The 27,138-nt window shown below is 29.4% G+C and overlaps 2 protein-coding genes across 2 annotated transcripts; both read left to right on the top strand.

The window, feature by feature from the left end:
• Nucleotides 1–7,493: 7,493 nt before the first annotated feature.
• Nucleotides 7,494–14,379, top strand: LOC100785529 (protein STRUBBELIG-RECEPTOR FAMILY 5). Its single transcript, XM_014779183.3, has 15 exons — nt 7,494–7,620; nt 7,699–7,770; nt 7,883–7,948; nt 8,504–8,575; nt 8,655–8,726; nt 9,287–9,358; nt 9,440–9,505; nt 9,947–10,012; nt 10,091–10,392; nt 11,161–11,432; nt 11,725–11,993; nt 12,480–12,600; nt 13,698–13,834; nt 13,911–14,067; nt 14,165–14,379. Exons 1-15 carry the CDS (start codon nt 7,505–7,507, stop codon nt 14,261–14,263), a joined length of 1,959 nt encoding a protein of 652 aa, XP_014634669.2. The 5' UTR covers nt 7,494–7,504; the 3' UTR covers nt 14,264–14,379.
• A 2,714-nt stretch (nt 14,380–17,093) lies between these two features.
• On the top strand, nt 17,094–26,750 carry LOC100778398 (beta-amyrin synthase). Its single transcript, XM_003531733.4, has 16 exons — nt 17,094–17,335; nt 17,530–17,715; nt 21,487–21,576; nt 21,771–21,968; nt 22,059–22,143; nt 22,254–22,420; nt 22,509–22,700; nt 22,823–22,936; nt 23,030–23,149; nt 23,487–23,609; nt 23,710–23,808; nt 24,174–24,230; nt 24,333–24,701; nt 24,806–24,886; nt 25,025–25,108; nt 26,411–26,750. The coding sequence occupies exons 1-16, from the start codon at nt 17,135–17,137 to the stop codon at nt 26,531–26,533; spliced, it is 2,289 nt and encodes a 762-aa protein (XP_003531781.1). The 5' UTR covers nt 17,094–17,134; the 3' UTR covers nt 26,534–26,750.
• The last annotated feature ends 388 nt before the right edge of the window (nt 26,751–27,138 follow it).

Genomic DNA, 27,138 nt, shown 5'->3' with positions numbered 1-27,138 from the left:
TTTGTTCTCCTTCCGTTTCTTTCATTTTCTCTTTCAGTTCCAACACCTGTCAAAATACCTACGACATCTATGCAAAATGAAACATGTAATTTAATTTTTTAAAATTGGCATAAACTGAAAATAAAAGTTAGAATGTTTGCATTCAATGAAAACCTTACCAACTAAATAATCAGTGTCATAAATCACAAACAATGTCTCTTATAGGTACAAAATCATACACAAAGTCTGGAACACTTGCATTGTCCACCAATGCAACCCTAATGGAGTACTAAAACACAATTTTGTACTTGTGGTGGGTGGTTCTATATATACCTCCATTCTCAACAACAAAAAATTGAATAGAGTACACTTTTCTTTCTTGCAAGGTTTTGTCAAACTTATAAATGAGAGTCCGCTTGACAGAACCATGCACTTTATCTTCCTACATTCAAAATAGTGAGTCAAAATTTCACAATATAATAAAATTTTACACACAAAATAAATTGAAAAATTACGAAATGAATAGACCACTGGATCCACCAGCACCATCTCCATGGATAATGGTATTTCGATGGTAGATGTTTGTTTGTTAGTTAAAACATTTGATACCATCCACAAACGAACAACCCTAACCATTATTCTTCAACTCTCTTTCTCAGCATTGATCTCAACTACTGAGTTGTATTTGTTTGCTATTTTCTATAAGTAAAACAGAGTATATTTTCAGCAAATGCGATAAAACTCACAAACAAATTGTAACAAAACTCACAAACGAAATTCAGCAAACTAAAACAAAATATATTTATATAGGAACATATAACAAAAGGTAGGCTTAGCATTCAGTGGGAACACAAACGAATTTGAATTTCAAATTCAAATAAAAAAGATAAACATCAACATTTACCTCTTCAATGAAACTTCAGTCACATGCAAAAAAAGATTACGCTACACTCCCAAAAATTGTCATTTGTTGTCTGTTCTTAATCTGCCACACACAAATGGTCACATGTATGCTACCTGTTACATAATCTGCCACACACAAATGGTCACATGCATGCTACCTGTTACATGTTGATGTGGCTATTGTGCTTTCTTTTTTTTACCATAAGTCATCTCGATTTTTGTGTGCAATCAAACTGTGTTCTTGGAGTAATAGAAAGCCTTGCCGTGCTATTCTGGGCAAAAATACCAAATGGGGTTTCTTTTACAAATTATTTACTTAAATGGGTCTGTTTTGAAATTATTTACTTCATGGGTCTGTTTTTGTACTACAAAGCGCCTCTCCGAAAGGCGCGTTCGCCGTAAAGGCGACACGTGGCAGCACTTGGGACGCGCCCTGCGTACAGGCGCGACGGGTAGCGCTGCTGCAGCAGGCGCGTCGGGTCGTGTTGGGTACCCAGGCGCGACCCAGTTGGGTCGTACTTTATTTAATATTTTTTATATTTTATATATTGTTTTTATTTAATATATTTTTATATTATTTTATTTTATTTTTTTTATATTTTATTTAATAGTTTCTATATTAAATAAATTATTAACATTATATATGATTTTAAAATCATAAATAATTTTTTATATTATTTTTATTTATTATATTTATTATATTTTATTTAATATTTATATATTAAATAAATTCTTAATATTAGAAAAAAAATAAAAAAAATATTAAATAAAATATAAAAAAGTAAAAAACATTAAATAAAATAATATTATAAAAACAATATACAAAAATATAAAAATATTTAATAAAATAATAAAAAAAATATTATTTTAAATAATTTTATTTAAAATAAAAACTATTAAATAAAATATAAAAAAATTCCACTCACATAGATGTTCCTACTCCCACTATAATCCCAACCCAAATTTTATTTAAAATATAAACTATTAAATATAATTTTAAAATTCAACTTTAGAGTTTAAAGTCATAAATAATTTTATTTAAAATAATATTTTTTTATTATTTTATTAAATATTTTTATATTTTTGTATATTGTTTTTATAATATTATTTTATTTAATGTTTTTTACTTTTTTATATTTTATATTTTTTTATAATATTTTTTTTAATTTTTTTTCTAATATTAAGAATTTATTTAATATATAAATATTAAATAAAATATAAAAAATATAATAAATAAAAACAATATAAAAAATTATTTATGACTTTAAAATCATATATAATGTTAATAATTTATTTAATATAGAAACTATTAAATAAAATATAAAAAAATAAAATAAAATAATATAAAAATATATTAAATAAAAACAATATATAAAATATAAAAAATATTAAATAAAGTACGACCCAACTGGGTCGCGCCTGGGTACCCAACACGACCCGACGCGCCTGCTGCAGCAGCGCTACCCGTCGCGCCTGTACGCAGGGCGCGTCCCAGGTGCTGCCACCTGTCGCCTTTACGACGAACGCGCCTTTCGGGGAGACGCTTTGTAGTACAAAAACAGACCCATGGAGTAAATAATTTCAAAACAGACCCATTTAGGTAAATAATTTGTAAAAAAAACCCCATTTGGTATTTTTGCCTGCTATTCTGTAGTGGTGTTGGTTTTGGTTCAATTTTAACTGTCTAGTTATAAGAGGAAGAAGCAAAATTGTTGGAAGACTTTCAATCTCCAAATGTACCAAATTGCAACACATGTACTTTTTTTTTTTTATCAAAATGGGCCATATTTGGATCTCAAATGTTAGTATTATAGAATAGTAGTTATTTATTAATATAATAGATTAGTAGATATTTATTAATGTAAGATAAAACATTTAAACTAGTTGAAAGGTGAAAATTAATTTAGTTGAAAGTTTTATGAACCATTAGATATTTTTAAACTCTAAATCTATCTTAAAATATTTCTTTTCTTTTTCTTTTTCTTTTTTTCTTTCTTTTCCCTTATTTGTCGCTTTGGAAAGCCCGTTCTCTCGTTGATCTCTCATTTTCCTCATAATGAGACCTAGATTTTTCTCTCCACCTCCCTCCCTGATGGCAGACCAAATCATGCTGGCGGCCTTCATTCCTCTATTGTTTGCCTTCATCGATGAATTGGGTTCGTTGGAAACAAATCTATTCGACCGATGTAAGCAATGCATTCGGGGAAGTAGTGGAGGTTATCGGCCTTGCCCCAAATGACGAGGTATAAGTCGAGGCAGGGGAGTTTGCGGTGGTGGTCATCGTCAAAGTTGTTTTTGTTGTCAGGGAGCCAGACAGAGGGTTTGATGTAGAAGGAGCGGAGGAAGGCAGGGTCGAGGGCGTCGGGGGTGGCGATGGCATGCCACCGATCTAGGGCTCGACCTTGACGACGACAATGCTGGCCTAGACATGCAGCGGTGTTTGTGTTATTTTTTTTCTACAAATCTGAAAGAGTTGTGTTTTTTTTTTTTTTTGTTTCTGGATCGGTTTTTGGTTTCTAGATCTGAGAAAGAGAAGGAGAGCCGTTGTCGTTGCCGTCGCTGCTGTCGCTGCTACGGTGGGTTCACGGAGTGGGTTGTTGGTGGATTTCCTGGTACTTCGCAGTGGTTTTGTCGTTGGCTTCATTCATTATTGCCGTTGTGGTAGTTGCGGTGGTTTTGCCGTCGTTGGCTCTTGGTGGCAGCGATGCCAATTGTTATTGGTGGATGAGACCTGGAGAGATAGGATAGAGTGATAAAGTGGAAAAATGAGGAAAAAATGAAAAAAAAAATTAGCCTTTAGAAATGAACACAATATTAAAAAATTTATATTATTCATTGAACTAGATCTTTTTATACATACTAAATAACAAACAAAGTATCGATAGGATAAAATGCAAATTATGTTTAATATGAAAAAAATATTATTTTGTAAAAATTACATAAAAAAATTTAAATTTAAATTTAAAATTGTTCTTTTACAAATTATGAAAATTATAATTTTAACTATATTATATAAAATTATACTTTATTTACGTAGACATTTTTGTTAATTATGTAAGATTTTAAAATATTTGAATAATTATTATTTAATTGATAACATAATTTAAATTTATGTTACAAAATTATCATATAAAAATACATTAGATAATATTCTGAATTATAATATATTGTCATATATTATATTTATATATTATAAACATAAAAATATAGAGTAGGTAAATACTATAATAAATATAATATAATTATATATGTAACAAATATTATAATATTTAATATATTACATAATAGAGAGAGAAATAAAATGGAGGAGATAGAGCTTTCTTATCATCTTGCTTCCTAATCTAGCTCTTTCTTTTAGGATAAAAAAATAGAGTAGACCAACCAGATATGATAAGCAATAGGATAACATAATCTTATCATACTCGCGTAACAAACAACAAATTATAATAAAATAAATACCTATCCTATCCATCTTGTCCACCAAATCAAATTTTAATGTCTATATATAATTGGTAATAAAATTAATATATCTTTGGTTTGAATGGAATTAGACTCAAATTTGTCAAACATGTATTGGATTTGAGCTTTATAAATGAAAAAATATGATTAAGACTTAGGAGAGAAGATCTACTAAAAGCAATTAGTCTTCAATAAAACTGATTAAATGCATCAAAAAAATATTTTGCATAATATGATATATTAAATTTGTTTTGAAATATATATGATAAAATACATCTTAATTTTAATTTTATATTTATTTAATTCTATAATTTGACTACACATAATATTATATTAATATAATTTTATCCTATTATGTCTCGTATTATCATATCTTGTTCTGGTTTGGTTTAAATCTAAAATAAATACCTTTATTAAAATTTTGAGGTAGGTAGAGGCTAGAGACAAGTATAGAAGGCCGAAACCCGAACTTATTTTATGAACACGCCCGAAGTAAATGGGATGAAAACAAATAAGCAATGATGATTGTCTCCAATCCATTTCTCAATTGTTTTGAATATGTCCTTCGTGATTGGCTTATCACTTGGGCAGCTTAGATTCCTCTTCTCAATTACTATGGGCTTGATGAATTCTATGAACCTAATCTTAGTGAATGTGCTCTAACCTTTGTCAAAACTTTGGATTGGGTGATAATATTCATTTTCATGGTAACTAGCTACGTCTTGTGGAACTGGAGAATCAAGGAACACTTTAAGAGATCCTATAACCTGCTAGATCTATCATGTATTATGCAATACTAAAAAAAAATGTTTACATAAAAAATGTTACAAAAATTCGGTTAAACTATTATTTTATATCCTAAATTTGTTTCGCAATATCACTTAAGTTTCTAGATGAAAAAAAATAGTTATAAAAAAAAGTTTTTGAAAGTGCATTCTATTTGTCAGTGGTTCAAAATTGAAAGACAGTTACCTAATAATATTAGGAGTAGTGTTGATTTGACCCGTTTAATACTAAATAAAGTTTTATGTGTGTTAAGTTTATACATAATTGAATATATGATATGTGAATTATTAAAAAAAATTATATTTGTTTTTTATTTCAATGGATCAATTAAAAAATATATTATGTGTGTGTTTATGTGACTATAAAGACTAAAATGCATAACTAAAAATCTAAAATTGTTTTTAATTCTTCTTCAATCATTCCTCTTTGTTCATTTCCATGACGTATGAAATATTTATAATCAAACGGACAGATCGAAAGACTAATGCAAAATTAATACGTAGAGAAAGAACAAAGATGCATAAAAGAAAAAAAAATAATTATATATTAATGTTCCTATCATTTTCATTTCGGTGACATGACAATCACATATGTGTCTCTAGCTTGTTGTGGTGGAAAGATTAATCTAAATTTTTAAACATTAATATAAGTGAGAGAAAATTTAATAGTATTTTTTATCGATCAATATTAATTATTTTGTTAATAGAAGGGATTCAAACTCACGCTTTTTTTTTCCTTTCTTCCTTCAACTACCAAAGCAATTTTTTTTATACTAAAATTTAATAGTATATTCCAAGAGATATAGTAAAATGTATCTTGACTCTTGAAGAACCCAATTATCATAATGAGAGAATAGATGAAACAATTAAAGTCCTATTAAAGTAGGTTATTGTGAAGAGAGAAGTACCACCAAAGTGAGACGGGATGTATAATTTGAAGGATTTCTCAAATTTGTCAGAAGAATTTGTAATTGAAAAGATTTTTTAATCAAGTTTGTTTAGAAAACTTGTAATCTTGTTTGAGTGAATACCTATTGAGATATTACCATAAATGTTGACAAGAGGTGTTCAACTATCTTAAATCTACGTCATTTGATATTTTTTTGTAGTGTTATTTGTAAGTGTTATATCCTTTTGGTTTCATTGTGTGTAGAGGGTTTTCAATGACAAACTCACTAACACTCAAACACTTGATATTATTAATTACACGAGGTTTGAGATCAATTCACATAATGTTTGTTGACCATCGTCCATGCAGCGACATAGGTGGTGGTAGAAGTGATGACAATTTGTGCATTGGGACCACATGATGCAAGAAGTGCCCAGGAAAACGTAATTAATGATCCTACCGCTTCCAGTGAACATGAGCATGATTGGAAGTGACAGCATCTCCAGTACCAGTGGTTGGAGAGGGACATGGAGCATCATCAGTGACATAGCCATACAAATCACGAGCCTGGAGAGGGTGAGTGATTTGAGTATGTTAGGTATAATGATTATTGGAATTTAATTTAATAGGCAGTGTAGAGACATTTGTGATTTCTAGCAGGGAGAACATGGTAAGGAAAGCCATTGATGGATCTAGAAAAACAGTTAAGCGTTGGGCTAATCTAACACTAACTAATAAGAGAGAGAATAAATTGGTTGAAGATTTTTTTTTTTTTTTTCAATTTAAAAAATCAATGTCACCTAATATTACGATTTTAGGGTTAAATTAATTAATAATTTATAATTTAGGAGCTAATTTTTAATTTTATTAATTTTAGGCAACATTTTAATCAATCATTGCAACTAAATCGGTGATTTACTCGAAATCTTATGTTAGAGCTTTCAAATTCATAATTCTTGTTGAGTTTATTCTCAATGAGTTGCCTAGTATAACAATACCATGCGTTGTAAGCCACTTCTCTTTGTTTCTTCCGGTTTTGGTCCCTATGGCTATGAGTTAACAAAAAATAAAATAAAAAATGGTTAGTTAATAGTTAAAGTCCGCAAAAAGAGTGCGCTACCAGGCATTTTTAGGCGTGTTCCTTCTCCCTCCTAAATATAGGCATTGGAACAAACGTGATGGTGTTGAAGGAATGTTATGTTCGTTTCAAATTCAATGTTAATTCTTTCCTGTTGGTTCAAAAGATAAGCACCACCTTGCCTGTTTTCCTTTCTGTTCTGCATCCCATTGTGCAAGAAAATGCACCACAACCACAACCTTAACCTTGCAAGGTTGTGGATTGCTTTGCTTGCGGTCTCAACCACCGTAGTTCATTGCAAAACTGCCTCCCAAGATGGTATTATGATATCCAAACCAAAATCTTTGTGATTGCATTGCATTGTTCTCATTTTTTCTTATGCTTAATTTTGCAGTTTCAGCCCTTAATGTGATGTATACAAGCTTAAATTCCCCTTCAAAGCTGAGTGGCTGGAAATCAAGTGGAGGTGATCCGTGTGGCGACTCCTGGGAAGGAATCAAATGCTCAGGATCTTCTGTCACAGAAATGTAATATAATATAATGTAATATATTATGTTTCTTTTCATCAACTCCTTAGACATTCTAACTATTTTTACTTTCAACAGAAATTTATCTGACCTGGGCCTTTCCGGATCAATGGGCTACCAGTTGTCCAGCTTAAAATCAGTTACCGACTTGTGAGGCCCAGATCTTCAAACACACACTTCCTTTCTTTTTAATAATTAATTAATAAATAAATAATAAGAGAACATCACTTAAATGCCATACATTAATTTTTTCATAGTACAGTGATTTGAGCAACAACAACTTCAAGGGTGATATACCATATCAACTTCCTCCAAATGCTCGTTATATGTAAGTCAACTCACTTGCATAAAATGCTGCCAAATATTACTACATAAATATAACACTTATGGCTACACCTAATAAGTTAAGCTTGGTATCAGAACCAACATGACCAAGTGCTAATTCCCATTCTTCTAATTAAATTATTATTCAAGCACTAGATATGGTGAGCTGATTTTCATGTCATGGCCATGGTGTGTGTTGAAGATACTATAAAGTTTATTCATGGATTTATACCTAATAACGTAATTACATAAGCTTTTAGAGCAATTCGTTTTTGATAGTAAGTTCCCATATATTGTTATGGTTTAAGCCTTATTGAGCTTTTTCACATTAACAAAATTAGGTAGATTTGGGATTTCCGTCATGCTAAGATATTGGTCAATATGATTTAAACTTAACATATCTGTTTTATATTATTGCTAAAATGATTGGATTCATTATTTTAAAGGACGGTCAAGATTCAAGAATGTAATCTGTTAAGAATTTTTCTTCTTCTAGGCAACCTGCATTTGGTTTGCGCCATATTTTTGTCATCAATAATTCTGTTATCTGGTCATGCAGAGATCTTTCTAAGAACGACTTCACTGGAAGTATACCTTATTCATTCTCTGAGATGGATGACCTCAACTACCTGTAAGAATTTTTCCTTCCTATTTTTATTCTTAATTTTCCTTGGAACTCTCTTTTGTTTCTCAACATGTTATGCATGCAGAAATCTTGCACATAATCAGCTCAAAAACCAGTTGGGCGATATGTTTGGGAAGCTCAGTAAACTCAAACAACTGTAAGTGTGAACATGCAGCAAGGTTTCTATTGTCAAGATCTTTACTTTCATGTTATTGCAGATTTTGGAATTTGAGTGGAGTTAAGGCATAAGCTATTATTAAGAACCCAGTTCCAGCTGTGTATAAAATAATGCATTGATGCTTGGGAGACGATTAATTTTTACTTTGAGATTATTCTGTTATATATGGAGATTCCTCTGTCCTCTCTTTCCTTATTTTTCACTTGAATCCACTGTTATGTTGAGCTTATAAGGATTTATTTGCTCTGTGCTGATGCAATAAGTCACTTCCAGAAAAGCTTCTATGCCCCTTATACAACTATACAATACATGCTATATTTCAAGTATAACTGCTTGCACTATATTTTTAATATTAATGAAAATGATGCTTCTTTGTTTGCATTTGGAACTGAATTATTTAAGACTTTCCCCTTCTTATTTGGCTTCTTATTTAGTATATGATTACCAGGTTTCTTCACCGTATATCATTGAATAACATGCAGGGATGTATCTTCAAACGAGCAAATTTTATTAACCATATAACATTGAATAACATGTAGGGATGTATCATTCAATTCACTATCAGGAGACCTACCCCAGAGTCTCAAATCGCTCAAAAGCCTCGAGAAGTTGTAAGAACAAGATCACTATCACTCTCAGGGAATAATACATACACAAATCTTCACTGTAAGCTTCTGTTTTTCCTTATACAGGCACCTACAAAACAACCAATTCACTGGTTCAGTAAATGTCCTTGCCAGCCTTCCACTTGAAGATTTGTAAGTTCATGTTTGCCCACCTTGGAATGATTTTCCATCCCCCCTTATAAAATGTTCAAGTATCTTCATATATTTGATTTTTTAGATTTTCAGTGCAGTAGTGGCAACCATATATATTTCTAGGATCATCTAAATATGCATTACATATCATATTTATATATGACTATGTGGTCATTTATTCGTTTGATTATTTGCAAAAAACCACGAGCAACATCTTTCATTATGAGGAAATAAAATGTCAACGTTGTCTAGTCAACTTATGAATCACTTTGGTAAGGCTAAGATATTTTTACTTAACGAGTAAGTTTTTTAGTTTCCAAAATGTGAAGTAGTAGTGAAATCTATTGAAGGAATGATTAGTATACCTGAATTCTGATACTGAATTGGATTTGCTCTTCCGAGAGTGTTAAATTAACTTCAGTAGTATTTTAATTTTAACAGGAATGTTGAAAACAACAAATTTACTGGTTGGGTTCCTGAGGAGTTAAAGGAGATAAATAATTTGCAGTAAGTATTTTCTAACAGTCATTTATTGAAGGATGCAACATAAATTGTTTCTCTAACTTAGTTTTGTTAATTCCAAAGAACTGGAGGAAACTCTTGGTCAAGTGGACCAGCACCTCCTCCTCCTCCTGGTACTCCCCCTATCAAGCATTCCGAGAAAAAGAATGATAAATCTGTTATTAGTGGAATAGCTATAGCAGGCATAGCCTTTGGTGTACTAGCAGTAATTATAATTGTTGTTGCTCTTTCTAAGAGAAGATCATCAAAAACTTCTTCACATTTTATCGATGAAGACAGGAATAGCCAGCATAGATCTTTTACACCCCTTGCATCTCAGGAGTTATCAAAAGATTCGGGTCATGATGTCAGCAAAGACTACATAGGTAGTCTTTTTCTATTCACAGATTTTGCAATACTTTCTGTTGTTATTCATGACTTGTTCTGATCCTTATTTCGTATGTCAGCCCAAATATTTTTCTTTTTTATGTAGACTATAACTATAGCATAAAAGAAGGTGACTTTCGATAGACAGTTGCTGCTTTGCACTGTCTGTGATTATTAATAAACCAACTATTTATTTATATTTGATGCAGATTTCATTTTTGTTTTCTTTTTCTTTGAAATTTAGATTTAAATATTCCCCTTGTGTCATGACTTAAGTTGATATTATCTTCTGATAGAAACTGAGATTCAAAGAGTATTATATATCTAACAAAGGGAGCTCAGTTCCTTACAACAAAGGAGAATCCTCGGCAGACTAAAGACAGAAAATAAGATGTATAGAGAAAAATCAGAGCGCTAAGGAGCTGAAATGAGCAGTCCTTCCCATGCCAAATTCTCCAATATCCTCTTTTCCCTGTCTTTGTATACAATTTTCTCTCCCTTCCCCCATTAATCATGTTTCTGTCCTTTCTCCTCCAATCAATTCCTTCTCTCCCTTGCTCTCTTCACTAATTCCTTCTTCTCATACAAACATAGGCTCTTATCATTGTTAGGTCCATTATTCTTCAATGCTTCTCTTCTCCTTCTATTCACTTGTGTTAACTGGCCATCATCTTCGCACTAGTTTATGTACTGATAGCAAAAGTTGACTACAGCCAATATGGAGTCGACATGCATTTAACTGATTTCAGTTGTCGTATTGCTGACAGGATTTAAGTCAATGGATTCTACTTCGATTGACGTAAAGGCTTTGCAAAAATCTCCATCAGTTAGTGTTAGGTCATCAGTCTCCGATTGTGTGCAATCCTTTAATGACAACGAGTTTGCGAATCGTCTAAATTCTAAGAGAAGCACATCAATCCGTGTTACTACTTTTTCACATGCAGAGTTACAGTCTGCTACTGCTAATTTTGCTTCTGGTCGACTTCTTGGTGAAGGATCCATAGGATGTGTTTATCGGGCTAAATATGCTGATGGAAAGGTACTTTCTGTTTAATTAATCTGCACCTACACGTGTGCTTTGGTATAAAATAGTCATGGATACACTAGTATATGCATGTGCATGGAAATTCATAATATTACTAAGAAGAACCTCCGAGTCAAATGTCTTTTCAAATGAAGATGCAAATACATATATGACACACCTATGTTCATGTCTGAATTGCAGCCATAAATGTAGAAAACTAAAATTTAGTTATGGGGTCAGGCATGGCTTTGGGACAACCATGGCTGCAATTCTCGAGAAAACCTTAAATATATGTTTTTTTCATCAGGTATTGGCTGTAAAAAAGATCAATCCTTCGCTTTTGCATGGTGGTCCTTCCGAGGAATTCTCTCAGATTGTTTCAAGGATCAGCAAACTTCACCACCCAAATATTGTTGAGCTTGTCGGTTATTGTTCGGAACCGGAGCACATGTTAATATATGATTATTTCAGAAATGGCTCCCTCCATGACTTTTTACACTTATCGGACGACTTCAGCAAACCCCTAACTTGGAACACCAGAGTCAGAATTGCATTGGGAGCAGCTCGGGCTGTTGAGTTAGTCTACATCTACTATATAGTACTTGCATTTTGACGTAGATGTTATGACAGTATGAACAACATATTTCTGCATATGGATAGGCATCTATAGTGTTAATTTATGTAGAAGAAAATCCACTTACAGCCGTGTTTTGTGCAGGATTCTTCCTAGATAGGAGTACAACATTCTTAATTTTTTGTGACATTTTCCATTAAAATCTAGATTATACATCAATTCGGTCATTACTATATTAAAAACTGGTGTAATTTGTTGAATAGATATGTATAAAAATGATATTACTTAAATATATTGATAGAAAATTATTTATATAATTCAAATGCTCAACAGATTTCTAAAGTTGATAATCTATGTAGATTTGGTACTTTACCATATATTTTACACTCAATAGTGGATCTAAATTCAAATTATAATCTTTCTTTTATGTTGATTGCGTTTGAATGCTATTAACACTATTCATTTTATGGACACATCTACATTTTCAGGTACCTACATGAAATTTGTTCGCCTCCTTTATTGCACAAGAATATTAAGTCTTCCAATATTTTGCTTGACACCGATCTGAATCCTCGTCTCTCAGACTATGGTTTGGAATCCTTCTACCAGGTTTTTTGTTTTTATAGTCTCCTTATTATTGTATACATACTTCCTTCTCTTTACTGCCTGAGTGGAATTTTGATGTGTGATGTTTTAACATTCCTAGAAATAATGCCTGCATATTTTGTTTTTTGCTGAGTAAACTTGTTAGCCCTTATTTCCTCACAAATTCTTATAGCTTAGTAGACAATTTCTATTTCCCTATTCCCCGCCTCTGTAGTAGTTATTATCAGTTTACTAAATTCAGACAACTGAGACAAGAGTTCCCCAACTCTGAGCTTTTGGTCTCACTTTCCACCTATTAGTTGCAACGTAGAACTTGCAACAGAAATGAATTAGAAAGAAGAAATTTTGATAGGATCTTTCTTTGATATTAAAAAGCATTCCACATGTTGCTTTGGCCAAATATTAGAGATAGATAAATTTCTAGACAATGAGTTATGGGTATATTCGGTGAGGTTACTTGTCTAACTTAGTATTGAATTACGCTGTTTTTATTTTTTAATTAAATGCACATTTTGGTTAGGATTATTTGTCGAGAAACAATCATTTTGTTGTTTTTTCAAATATTCTCTCAAGAATTTGAAGCCAAAATAAACTAATTGGAAGTCTATCGAAAGCACATTAGGTGTTGCTTAGGTCAAATATTCAAGACAGATATAATTCTAGACAATAGGCAACTGATACTAAAAAAAGGTTGGAGAATATTTGGTGAAGTTATTTTTCTATATTAATATTGTATTATGCTAAATTTCATATTTACTGTTGACATGCTGTAATAGGATATCAAACAGTTTTAAGTCGTAACTTCCTAAACTGCCCCGCTTACATTGCCCCTCGCAAATGCAATAATCCAGTCTAACTAGTAAATGAAAAGTATGATCTTTTGTATCTTAATACCTAATTAACTTCTTCAGTACTTGTATTTAATTAATGTGATAGGGTGTGAAAAACTATACACTAAATTGACCAAAGTATCGAATTGATTTTCTCTTTTCCAAAGACTCAAACGCAATCCCTAATTGTTAAATGTATTTGAATTCATTTTGTAAATGTTAATTTTTGGTAGGCGTAATTTATGAGTCTTATTTGTTCCTACTTGCTAGCGTACTGGCCAAAATCTTGGGGCAGGATATAATGCACCAGAATGCACAAAACCTTCAGCCTATACCCAGAAGAGTGATGTATACAGTTTTGGAGTAGTGATGCTGGAACTTTTGACAGGTCGAATGCCTTTAGACAGGTAGGTTTTCTTTGATTTGGTTCTGAATGCAATTAGGATAAAGTTGTTTTTTATATATGCTCCTTGTGGTCTTCAGTTCAAAGACAAAAGCAGAACAAAGCCTGGTTCGTTGGGCCACTCCACAGCTTCATGACATTAATGCGGTGGAAAAAATGGTGGACCCTGCCTTGCGGGGGCTTTACCCTCCTAAGTCACTCTTCCGATTTGCTGATATTGTCGCCCTCTGTGTTCAGGTCAGTTTAATTAATTAATTGTCATACTATACTATACTATACTATACTATACTATATATGACTCATTATTTTAATATGCTTCTTTTCTTTGTATCAGTCTGAGCCTGAATTTCGGCCACCTGTGTCAGAGTTAGTTCAGGCTTTGGTGCGATTAGTTCAACGTTCAAGTATGACAATGAGGGAGGATTTTGAGTGAAGAAGACTTCGATAGATGTATTTTTGGTTTTTCTTTTTCTCCCATTAAAAGTAGTTGTAGCTTGGACAAGAAAAGCTTCTGGATTGTTTAATTTATTTGTTAAAATATTCGTAATTCCATTTCTATCTCCTTCTCTTTAATTCACTGTCTATTATACTGCACCACGTGACACTGATGCCAGCAGCCCTAATCATGTGGGTATCAAAACCTTTCTGCCAAGTTTTTTAACATGCCTACCAATCTGCCAAGTCTTATTTGCCTTTATTTATTATAGCAACAATGATTTGAAATTAGTAGCCTCCACCAAAGCATATCAACTTAGGCCATTAACCACTTCGGTGTACAAACTTTATAAGTGGTCTATTTTACACCACTATTGACAGTATTTAGATTGATTTAATCTAAATACTGCCTCCTTTGTGTGCTTTTCTTGTCTTTTCCTCCTTTAATTTCACATTTTCATTATACATTTTTAAAACTATTATATATCTGTCTTGCAAAATACTAGTAGGTTTTAAATCTTACATTAAAACTATTCAACCTCCTTCTTTTCTTACGTGTGTACCTTGTTTGTTTCACTAAATTTTTTAGTTACATGTGTTAAATAAATTTTATATTTTTTTACAATAAATATTTATTTATTTTTAATAATTTTCTTTCATTTTTATATTCTTAACCACTTATAAATGGTTAGCAAAAATAAATTTCTTTTTAATTATTTTTCCTGCATTTATTTAAGAAAAACAAATAATATAAGATACATTTCTAAGGTGCACATAATTTATAGTTAAAATTCAAGAAATAATTAGCTTTTTTTAAAAATGATATTTAAAAATTATAAAAAAAAAAGTTTAAAAACAAATTCAGATAAACATATGTAATTAATTATTGAGCATGTGATTCGAGAGATACTTCTAAGTTATTTACCATGGTTCAAGGTAAAACACCAAAGATAACATAGAATGATCCACTATTTGAGATGTGTTATAATATTATAATTATTTTTGTGATAGTAAAATACTTCTTGAGATACTTATATCGACTTAGAACGTGTTAAATTATTGTATTTATTATTATTATTATTGTATAATTTTTGTTGTATTCTGGTGATCTTTATATATAAATAATTTTATTTGTGTGATTTCCCAACAAAAACACAGTAAATCAATTATTTTGGTCAAAATTTTGATTTTTAAGTACAAATATACTTGGTTTGTATTGTTCAATATATTTTTTGTGAAGACAAAAATTTACTCAGTCGATCTCTCAGCTTTCGAAGGTAACTCTCCTCCAATCATTGGTACCAAACTCCCGCATTTCATTTTTATCTTCGGTATTTTTATTTGTTCATGGAACCCAACACAACCCAAAAACTGTCATAATAAAATGTTAAAAATTATCGACCTGACTATTCATTCTGAACTTTTGGCTATTTTTATATAAAAAAAATAAAAAATACAGGTATATTCTTTTCTATACATTTTTATTTCTTTTCTACTAACCACTATTCTTTATGTATCTTCCATTTGCACCCATCTCTTACTATTTTCTCTCTATTTCATATCTACCAATCAGATTGTTTTTTATTTGTTTTGACCTCCTCAGACTCAGAATATTTATTATTTATTCAAAAGCTAGCGTTGTGTCAATACAGGATAAAAGTGTTTAAATCTAAACCGATCTAAAATAAAAATTGAAAATTACTCAAAAAAAATAAAAAAATTGAACCAAATCGATTTTTTTTATTTGTTTGGATGGCTGACACCAAACAACAGTACATAAAAAAAATATTTATCTAGAAAGATCAAGTTCTTAAAAAATATTCCTTTCTTTTAATAAAAAAAAAACATCATAAGTTCACATAAATTGTAAACTTTTTCAATAAGTAAATCTTCCCGTTTATATAAAATTTTAAGATTATCTATAAAAAGAACACAAGTTTTTCTATTTTTCCAAAATCATACTATAGGTGTCCAACAATAAGTGAGTCATAAATTAATTATGTTCACGATAAATATATAATTATTATTAGTCTAAAATTTTTTTATATATAATAAAAATTAAATAAAAATTCTTTTATTAAATAAATTATTTTTATTCATGTGAACATAGCGGAATTTTACATGGATGAATTCTTTTAGTTATTTCTTTTGTTGTATATTTAACTTATGGCCTATATTGATATATATTTTTTATATATAGATGTATATTAATATTGCAATAAATGAAAAGTGACATTTATATATTATTATAAAATTTTTTGTATATATATATATATATATATATATATATATATATATATATTCAACGGTTTAAATTTAATTTTGCTCAAAAATGATTTTACTCAATTTGAAAATAAACATTGTTGTAACATGCTTGAATTGCCTTATTGAGGATGGATAGGTAACAATGGAACTATATAAGCATCGGTTATTCATAATATAATAATGAGAATGTTATTAAATGTAATTGCATAATATTTTATTGATTTTTTTCTTAATTTAGATAATGAGTGTTGCAATCCATTAGATTATAAACTAATTTCGTTTTAATTTCGTTTTTAATGTGAGACTGTCACTAGTTCAAATTTTTTACATAAAATAATAAAAATTGAACATAAATTCTTTTATTAAATAAATTATTTTCACTCATGTATAATTGTTTCTACTAAATAATATTTTATTGTAATAAATAAAGTGACGCACATGAGAAAATAATTATAATTGGTCCTAGAAGTTTTAGCGGTAAAAATGATATTGAATAATAAGTGATAGAAAAATGAATTGCACCGTGTATGTGGTATGATTATAAATAACGGTACCAGTAAGAGGTTATATGGCATGAGAAGAGGTTGGGGAAGCGAAGGAGAGGATGTGGAGGCTGAAGATAGCAGAAGGTGGAAATGAGGCATACATATTCAGCACAAACAATTTTGTTGGGAGGCAGACATGGGAGTTTGATCCTGAAGCAGGGACTCCAGAGGAACGAGCCCAGGTTGAAGCAGCTCGTAAGGATTTCTACCACCACCGCTTCAAGGTCAAGCCCTGTGCTGACCTCCTTTGGCGTTTTCAGGTACGCACGCCTACGCCTACCCTTCCTCTCTCTCTCTCTCTCTCTCTCTCACAAATCAGCATCAATTTCAATCTCTAATTACCTCATCCTCCCTAACCCCTACATTATACATTATCACTCCTTAGAATAACATTGCATTGCATGTCTGTCCTCTTATTTTTCACTTATGCTTGTTTCCCGACACATACGTGTAGATTCTGAGAGAAAATAACTTCAAACAAACAATACCTAGTGTGAAGATAGAAGATGGAGAGGAAATAACTTACCAAAAAGTCACAAGCACTGTGAGAAGGGGCGCACATCACCTTGCGGCATTGCAGACCAGTGATGGCCATTGGCCTGCTCAAATTGCAGGTCCTCTGTTTTTTCTTCCTCCTTTGGTAAGTCACTCAATATCTATTATTATTATTTATCAAACTGATCTAATTAATTACACATTGTTCTACCATCTGCTTAATAAATAAATGTCAAAAACGATAAACAGATTCCTCCTCCTCATCATATTATACTTTTCTAGTTTTTCATTCTAATTTAAGTAAAAAAATAAATAGTCATTTTTGTCCTTAAACATGTAGAACGTTATAAATTCATCTCCAAAGAATTAAAATTCAAATTTTAGTTTCTAAAAGTAAAAAAAATACAACAAATATATTTATCCATTAATTTTTGTTCGTTGTCGTTAATGAAAGAGTCCATATAACACATTTAAGAACAAATTTGTCACAATTTTATACTCATGGACGAAAATGATTATTTACCTAAAATATAATTTAATCTTGATCTTCTTCTTGTTTTTTAATTGTTACAAACATAATATTACAATAAATACTTAACAAAATAGGAAAACAAATATAATAATAAGCATAATATTGATTAATAAGTATAATTTGTTTATACCAAAATTTCTATTATGACATTAGATAATAATATCCAACTTGATTTTGTCATTACCTAATGTTGTCACAATAAAAATTTTACAATAAATAAATTATATTTATTAATCAATATTATGTTTATTATTATGTTTGTTCTAATTTATTCTTGTTTTTTTTTGTTTTTGTAAGTAGCTATTATAATATTATGATTGTAAAAATTAAATTATATTTTGAATAAATAGTCATTTTTGTCCCTAAATATATAAAGTGTTGACAAATTCGTCATCAATTAAGTGTAACGGATGAAAGTTAATGAATGAGTGAATTTGTTGTATTTTTTTCACTTTCAATAACTAAATTTTGAATTTTTATTTTTTTAACTAATTTTTGAATACTTTACACATTTAGGAAAAAAACGTTATTTACCTCAAATAAAATAATTCTAATTTTATAAAGGGAAGAATTCTAATTGCAAAATTTTCATACGGGAAAACGCCAACGGGCAAATAACTAGACGTGTTTCCTTCTTGTCTTTTATTTGATTTGATTTTATCTGAAAAAGAACAAAAGAACTCACTCAATAAAAAGTAAATCTAGGCACGTTCATAGCTCCATTTGATTGGAGTTTAGGAGAAAAAATAATTCAAATGAATCATATTACTGAGTCGTGTCAGTGTACAAAAACGCGCATTCACCTTACCTACTTTTATGTTTGCTTTGTACGCTACTTTGTTACTTTTGCTTAATATAAATTAGTGACGAGATCCTAATCATACGCTTCATTGTTTTATTTTTCTTCATATATATATATATATATATATATGTGTGTGTGTAAATAAACACACTAATTATTAGGATTTGTCTAATTGACCCTGAATAAAAATAAAATTAAACCATCTCATCTTAAATCATCAATAAAATTTAGACAATTGTCTTATTTTAAAATTCTATCATTAATGTTATTACTATCAGATTTAGGACATTATTTTTAATTTCTCTTTCATATCATTTATATGTAAAATTAAAAATTTATATTTTTTAATTAAAAGTTAATAATTAAAATTATAAAATAATAAATCTTAATAATTATTTTCTTAATTCACTTTAGGTAAATAGTTATTATAAAAAAAATCTTTATGTAAATAGTTTTCATTTATTTTATAACATCTAAGTATAATACTTTAAATATTTTCCAACATTTTCATTATAATTTTTATTTGAAAATTATAGATAAATAGTATAACTTTTAATTAAAAGTTATAGATAAAAAGTATAATTACAGCATGTATATTTTTCCTAAGGTGAATAAAGAATATAATGATTAAAAAATAATTATTAAGATTTTAATATTTAATAATTTTATTACATACTATTAATGTATTTTAGTATAATTTTAATTAACAATTATAAAGTTTTAATTTACACATAAATGATACAAAAGAAAAATTAAAAATGAAACGTTAAATATGATATTCATGGTATTAGTGATTAAATTCAAAATAAAATAATTACCGAAATTTTATTGTTTATTAAATATTTAATTATTTAATCTTATTTTTACTTGGGATCAATTAGATAAATTCTTATAATTATATTAAAAAATTTTGAAGAACTTTTTCCTCAATCAATGTCTAATATTTTTTATTTTATTCAATTATTTTTTTTACAACAACATTAAGATATAATTTTCTAGATTTTTTTATTATTTTTATGCTCGTATTAATTTCTGAGTTAATTTTTCCTTCAAATATTGTCTTCTATGGACTAGTTATGAACAATTAAATTGTTTGATTCATTAAAAAATTATAATACTGGATAAGATAAATATTTTTGTTTCACATTTTATTTGAAAAAGATTAAATGATAATACAAGATGATTGACATGACAAAATCTATAATTTTTGTTACTCAAAAAAGAAAATCATGAAACAATTTTTTTTCCCAAATACAAGATATTAAAAAGACACATATATCTCTATTCCTATTTCTTTAATAATAAAAAATAATAATTAACCAACATAATCATTTAAAAAAGCTATTTTTATTCTAATCTCTTTATGTTTTTCTAACTAGTAAACAATACACTAAATTTTAGGAGAAACTAAAATCCAAAATATGAAATTATAGTGAGATAAAGAAAACTTATTTAATCCTAATTTATTTGAGAACTACAAGGGTATCAGAATGAATAAGAGACAACAAATGAGAAAACGTAATTATGAAAGTCTTAAAACGAAAAGTTTTATATGCTTATTATTATTATTATTATTATTGGGAATTCAAGTTATGAACTGGAAAAATATGAATAAGAAAATTCAATCTATTGATTTGGTTATTATGCAGTAGCTAGAATTGCAGTTATACTTCGGTGATTTATATTATATTAACTTGCAACACAATTTTTTACTATGCAAATTATTCAGCTAAAGCAATTAAATAATAATACTAAAAACATTTTTTCTTTAAATTGTTAGTTTTTATGTCAACTCTATACAATAAATCTCTTTATAAGTAAGCTCACATTTTACTCTTTTAACTAATGCAAGTAATCACTTTGGTATTATCTGGCCAAATTTACTAGCAATTTAATTTTTAAATAATTATTGCTATATAGTATAGTTAAATTAGTGGATATATCAATTTTGTGAAAAAAAATGTTTTTTAGGAAAAAAAATGCACTGATACCATAAAATAATTTTATATTATCATTAATGATGATATAAAATTATTTTACATTTTCAATGTATATAACTGTTAAATTCTTTTCATGTTTATTTTTTTAAAAGAAATTAAATTAAATATGCAGCTTAAGTAATAAAAAAAAATATTATCCTTATTCTTTTTTTTATGGAACTAAACTTAAAAAAGAATGAAATAGGAATTTCTTTTATTGGTAAAAATTGAACATGATATTAAAGGGTTTATAATATTCACACATTTTACTCAACAAACTGAGTTAAATCCCTTGATAAATAGGAATTAATTCATTAGTAGAATGATTTAGCTAATCATTTTATGCCATACTAGACCATCATTAAATGAACATAGAAACTTGAAGTTTTGAAACTCTGTTATTGTACATGAAATTGAAAATGAGACACTATAATTAAGAATTCAAAATTATTTTCATTTTTTGTTTGATCACAATTCACAAGTACTCCTCTTTTTTTACAAAATTATGAAATATTACACGTATTTTCATCAGCATATAAAATTCAAGTCCATTATGCATATGCATTCACAAACATTAATTTTTACTTGTTGACAATATTGCAGGTTTTCTGTATGTATATTACAGGGCATCTTGAATCAGTTTTTCCAGAAGAACATCGCAAAGAAATTCTCCGTTACATATATTATCACCAGGTATAGTTATTCAATTTTAGGATGCATTTGTTTAACCAAGCATAATGTAGAGATACAAAATTGTAACATTTTCCTCGGTCAAATTTCTTGTATCTTTTAATTAACTTGTTGTATTTGCTTAATCAGGAAGTTTATAATCTATTCATTGCAACAATAAGTAATTAATATTATCCCTTTTGTTCTTTCATTTAAAGAATGAAGATGGAGGATGGGGACTACACATAGAGGGTCATAGCACTATGTTTTGTACAGCACTGAACTATATATGCATGCGAATTCTTGGAGAAGGACCTAATGGAGGTCATTATAATGCTTGTGCTAGAGCAAGAAATTGGATTCGAGATCATGGTGGTGTAACACATATACCTTCATGGGGGAAAACTTGGCTTTCTGTATTATTCTTTTTTATATATGAATATAAATACTCAAACAAACAAAACTAGGATGTGTAATATTGATTTAAATGGACCTTGCTCTTGTAGATACTTGGTGTATTTGATTGGTGTGGAAGCAACCCAATGCCCCCAGAGTTTTGGATCCTTCCATCGTTTCTTCCTATGCATCCGGGTATATTTGATTAACTTTATTTTGTCACTCTTTTTGGAATGATATATATTTAAATTGGTGAATATACAATGTATAATCATTAAATCTCACTTTTACCTTAATTATTGTAGCTAAGATGTGGTGTTATTGTCGATTGGTATACATGCCCATGTCTTATTTATATGGGAAGAGGTTTGTGGGTCCAATCACACCACTCATCTTACAATTAAGAGAAGAGCTATTCACTCAACCTTATGAAAAAGTTAATTGGAAGAAAGCACGTCACCAATATGCAAAGGTGAAAGACATCTTTAATTAATCAGAATGTGTGTATGTACATATCCTTTTTCTATGAAAATGACAGTTGTCTATTATATCAATTACAGGAAGATCTTTATTATCCACATCCTTTGGTACAAGATCTAATATGGGATAGTTTATACATATTTACTGAGCCATTGCTTACTCGTTGGCCTTTCAACAAGTTGATTAGAGAAAAAGCCCTTCAAGTAACAATGAAGCATATTCATTACGAAGATGAGACTAGTCGATACATAACCATTGGTTGTGTGGAAAAGGTAGGTGTCACAACAATAATGCATATTGATTTTTTTTATCCTTGTGAGTAAATTAAACTTTTTATTTTCCTTTTAAAGAGGAAATTCATTCAAATATGACACTAACATGCATTTTTTTCTAGGTTTTATGTATGCTTGCTTGTTGGGTGGAAGATCCAAACGGAGATGCTTTCAAGAAGCATCTTGCAAGGATCCCAGATTACTTATGGGTTTCTGAAGATGGAATGACCATGCAAGTACGTGTGTGTGGGCGCATGCTATTATAACCAATGGGATATATTAATTAATTCGTTAATTAATTGATTGTTTCACTTATCTATATAATGCAGAGTTTTGGTAGTCAAGAATGGGATGCTGGCTTTGCTGTTCAAGCTTTTCTTGCCACTAACCTAATTGAAGAAATTGGTCCTACACTTGCAAAAGGACATGACTTCATCAAGAAGTCTCAGGTTTGCTTAATATTTTTATAAGTATATATTAAAAATCATATTTCTCTTTCCTTTTAGTTATGGAGTGTAAATTCCCTAGTAAACCTAGGTTTATCCAAATTGTACAACTCACTAGTTTAGATATTTAAAATCCCTAAATCTTATTTACAAGGTGATCTAATAAACTAAATAATTAATTTACCTAGCTAAATAGTATTAGTTATAACTAGTATAATTATATTATTTGAATTGAAATGCATATTTATAATTGATTACTAAATTAGTGTTTGTTAGACTATTGAACAATATGTTTGTTGTTTTTATCTAGTAATAATGAACTGGCATTCTTATTTTATAGGTAAAAGATAATCCTCTTGGAGATTTTAAAAGTATGTATCGTCATATTTCTAAAGGATCTTGGACATTCTCTGATCAAGATCATGGATGGCAAGTTTCTGATTGCACTGCAGAAAGTTTAAAGGTACGTAACTAACAACTTAGGTCATAAACAACTTAATCTGAAGCTTTATTAATGATCGCAACAAATATATGTTAATTTAACTAAACTTCTTGTGTTGTAGTGTTGTCTACTTCTATCAATGTTGCCACCAGAGATTGTGGGAGAAAAGATGGAACCTGAAAGGTTGTACGATTCAGTCAATGTCTTGTTGTCGCTTCAGGCAAGTACCATTAAATTTTGAGAAACGATTTATGTTATGAAATATTATATAAAAAAATTGTCTATAAATGGATTAAGGGCTGACAATTAATGATGATATGATGGGCTCTTTTCTCAAATTCAACACCACGTCATTTGTTCAAGATTTGGGAAATTGGTTTTGTACAATATTACAATTCGCTTAAACTTATGGCCATATGCTTTTAATTAATCAATCATCAATCAACTAATGGCCTTCCCTTTTTATTACTTAATATTTGGTCAATAAGAAGTTGGGGTTGTACAAAGGACTTTGATTAGTGATGCTTTATTTACTTTTACTACCAAATTTACCTTTAACTAAAAACATTTTGTTTGTTATTGCAGAGTAAAAAAGGTGGTTTAGCTGCATGGGAGCTTGCAGGAGCTCAAGAGTGGTTAGAAGTAAGTATTACATTAATTAATAATGCAATATGTATGTACTCATAAAATGATAAAAAATAGTACTTGTTTGATAAACTAATTAACTTTGTTGTTGATTCTCAGTTACTCAATCCCACAGAATTTTTTGCGGACATTGTAGTTGAACATGAATATGTTGAGTGCACTGGATCTGCAATCCAAGCTTTAGTTTTGTTCAAGAATCTATATCCAGGACATAGGAAGAAAGAGATAGAAAATTTCATTGCCAATGCAGTTCGATTCCTTGAAGATACACAAACAGCTGATGGTTCATGGTATGGAAACTGGGGAGTTTGCTTCACTTATGGCTCTTGGTTTGCACTTGGCGGTCTAGCAGCTGCTGGCAAGACTTACATCAATTGTGCTGCCATTCGCAAAGCCGTTAAATTTCTACTTTCAACACAGAGGGAAGACGGTGGATGGGGAGAGAGCTATCTTTCAAGCCCAAAAAAGGTTTGTAGTTGTATGGTTATTACTGAATTACTATTCTTCAACTTCATTGGGAATTAATGATAATAATAATAATAATAATGTTGTACAAAATAAAAATAATGCAGATATATGTACCTCTAGAAGGAAGTCGATCAAATGTTGTACATACAGCATGGGCTCTTATGGGACTAATTCATGCTGGACAGGTTTGTTAGTGTTTATATTTGTTTATATAGGTCCACTTCATTGTGAATTAAATTTCAAAAATACTTACTTTTTTGTGGTAACTATCATCAAATATGATAATATGTTCTTCATCTTCATTTTTAAATTCCTATATACAGGCGGATAGAGACCCTAAGCCTCTTCATCGAGCTGCAAAGTTGCTCATTAATTCTCAGTTGGAAGAGGGTGATTGGCCCCAGCAGGTGCATATCAATCCTTTAATACCGAAAATGTATCGTATTTGTGTACATGCTTAACTCAAAAAGGCAAAAAAATAATTGACTTATTTAGTGATAAATTAAAATGAGATCTTAAAAATAAGACATAGGTCACTGACATTTGGGACAAGACTTCAGTGCAATAATTTAGATGCCTTCAGTGTTTTAAAATCAAATTTAAAGTTTAACCTAGCAATAGAAATTGAAAGTTGGTACATGTTATTGATGTAAAATTCTAGTTTTAATTGGAAAATAATTCCAAAACATAAAATCCATCATTTAAGTTTTGTCAACAAAGTTATCAGTTTAAAATTTTTGGTAGAACTAGTGTTTTAGTTTGTGTTTTCATAAAATTAATGTTTATTTTATATAATTATAATTCATAATACATAAATATTTTATAATTATACTTTATAATAAATAAAGATATTTAAATATATAAATTATAATTTGAATTTATAATAAATAATTTAAATTGTATGGTAGGTGTTAAGTGCATTTTATATTTTCATCAAGAAAATAAATGTATTGACTATTTTAGTATAAAGTAATAGAATAATTTATATGGGGATGTATATAATTACTAGAGTTTAATAACTATGTATTGATAATATAAGTTTTATATAATTTTTCAGTCATACATCACCTATGATTCTTGAGGTAATTATTATAAAAGTAAAAAAAACTTAAACATATAAGATAATATAAAATTATTTATACTATTAATGCATAGCTTTTTTTTCTAACTACTAATACTTGCAATTCATATACAACACTCCCTTTGTTTTATTATGATTGGCATTTAATGTTTTGATACAATACTTTAGAAAATATAATCAATATGATAGGTTTCATAAAAATTGTTATGTAATTTCCGAATATGTTACTGTCTTTCATATTAATTAATTAGATTATCTCTCAGTTATTCTTTTTTATTTTCTCACTCTACAATTATTGATTAAGGATATAATGGAAAATAAATTAATTCTTTATTGATTTTGTAAAATGACGATCAAAATAAAATATGTTTTTTGAAACATCAATCAAAATGAAATGGAAGGAGTACAATCGAAGTCTTTAAAACTTCATGTCGATACGATAATTTGATCGTGTATTTCAACTTCCAATGTAATCAAAACATGATATACAAATATTAATATTTTATTTTTTTATAATTTATGAAATGACAGAAAGATTTATTATTAATTGTATTTTGTAAGCAAAATGAAAATGATGCTCTAGATTGAGTTTAATTTCTAATTGTTGTTTGTGACCTACTTTTGGCAGGAAATCACAGGAGTATTCATGAAAAATTGCATGTTGCATTATCCAATGTACAGAGATATTTATCCAATGTGGGCTCTAGCTGAATATCGTAGGCGGGTTCCATTGCCTTCCACTGAAGTTTAATTTAGAAAGGTGTGAGCACAAAAGGCAAAGGCATTTTAATGAAGATTAGGGCAAATAAATCAAACAAGTTGTGTAATCAAGCTTAATCAATTTTCTCCCATTCCTATATGTTTATTTCCTAGATATATTGGTAAAAATTTTATTTCATGTTGGCTTGTATAGATGTTCTTAATGTTCCTATTATAATACAAAAATAAATTTATTGGAATACTACGCATCTAGCACTAGAGGGCATTGAAGAAGATATTTTTTTTTACCATGATAATTAGTTTCTCATTGATACCCAATAGACAGGACACTACTAGAAAATAAGCTTTCTACATCGATTTTAAAAGTTTTTCTACATCGGTTATGATGCATGATTGTAGCCATTGTCGTTGAAAGTGTGTCATCCTACAACGACGGTTGATCACTCGATGTAGAATACTTATCATTCTACATCAGTTATTAGGACAACCGATATAGAAGTCTGTCCATTTTAAGACGGGTTACTCCCTAAACTTGTCTTAGAATGTCACATTTCTACATCAGTTGTCATAATAATCGATGTAGAATCGTCATCATTCTACATCGGGTGTGTCTAGAACCGTCGTAGAATCCTACCC

This window comes from Glycine max, chromosome 8 (assembly GCF_000004515.6).
Source record: "Glycine max cultivar Williams 82 chromosome 8, Glycine_max_v4.0, whole genome shotgun sequence".
NCBI classification, from domain to species: Eukaryota; Viridiplantae; Streptophyta; class Magnoliopsida; order Fabales; family Fabaceae; genus Glycine; species Glycine max.
This window is presented reverse-complemented; position numbering and strand designations above follow the sequence as displayed.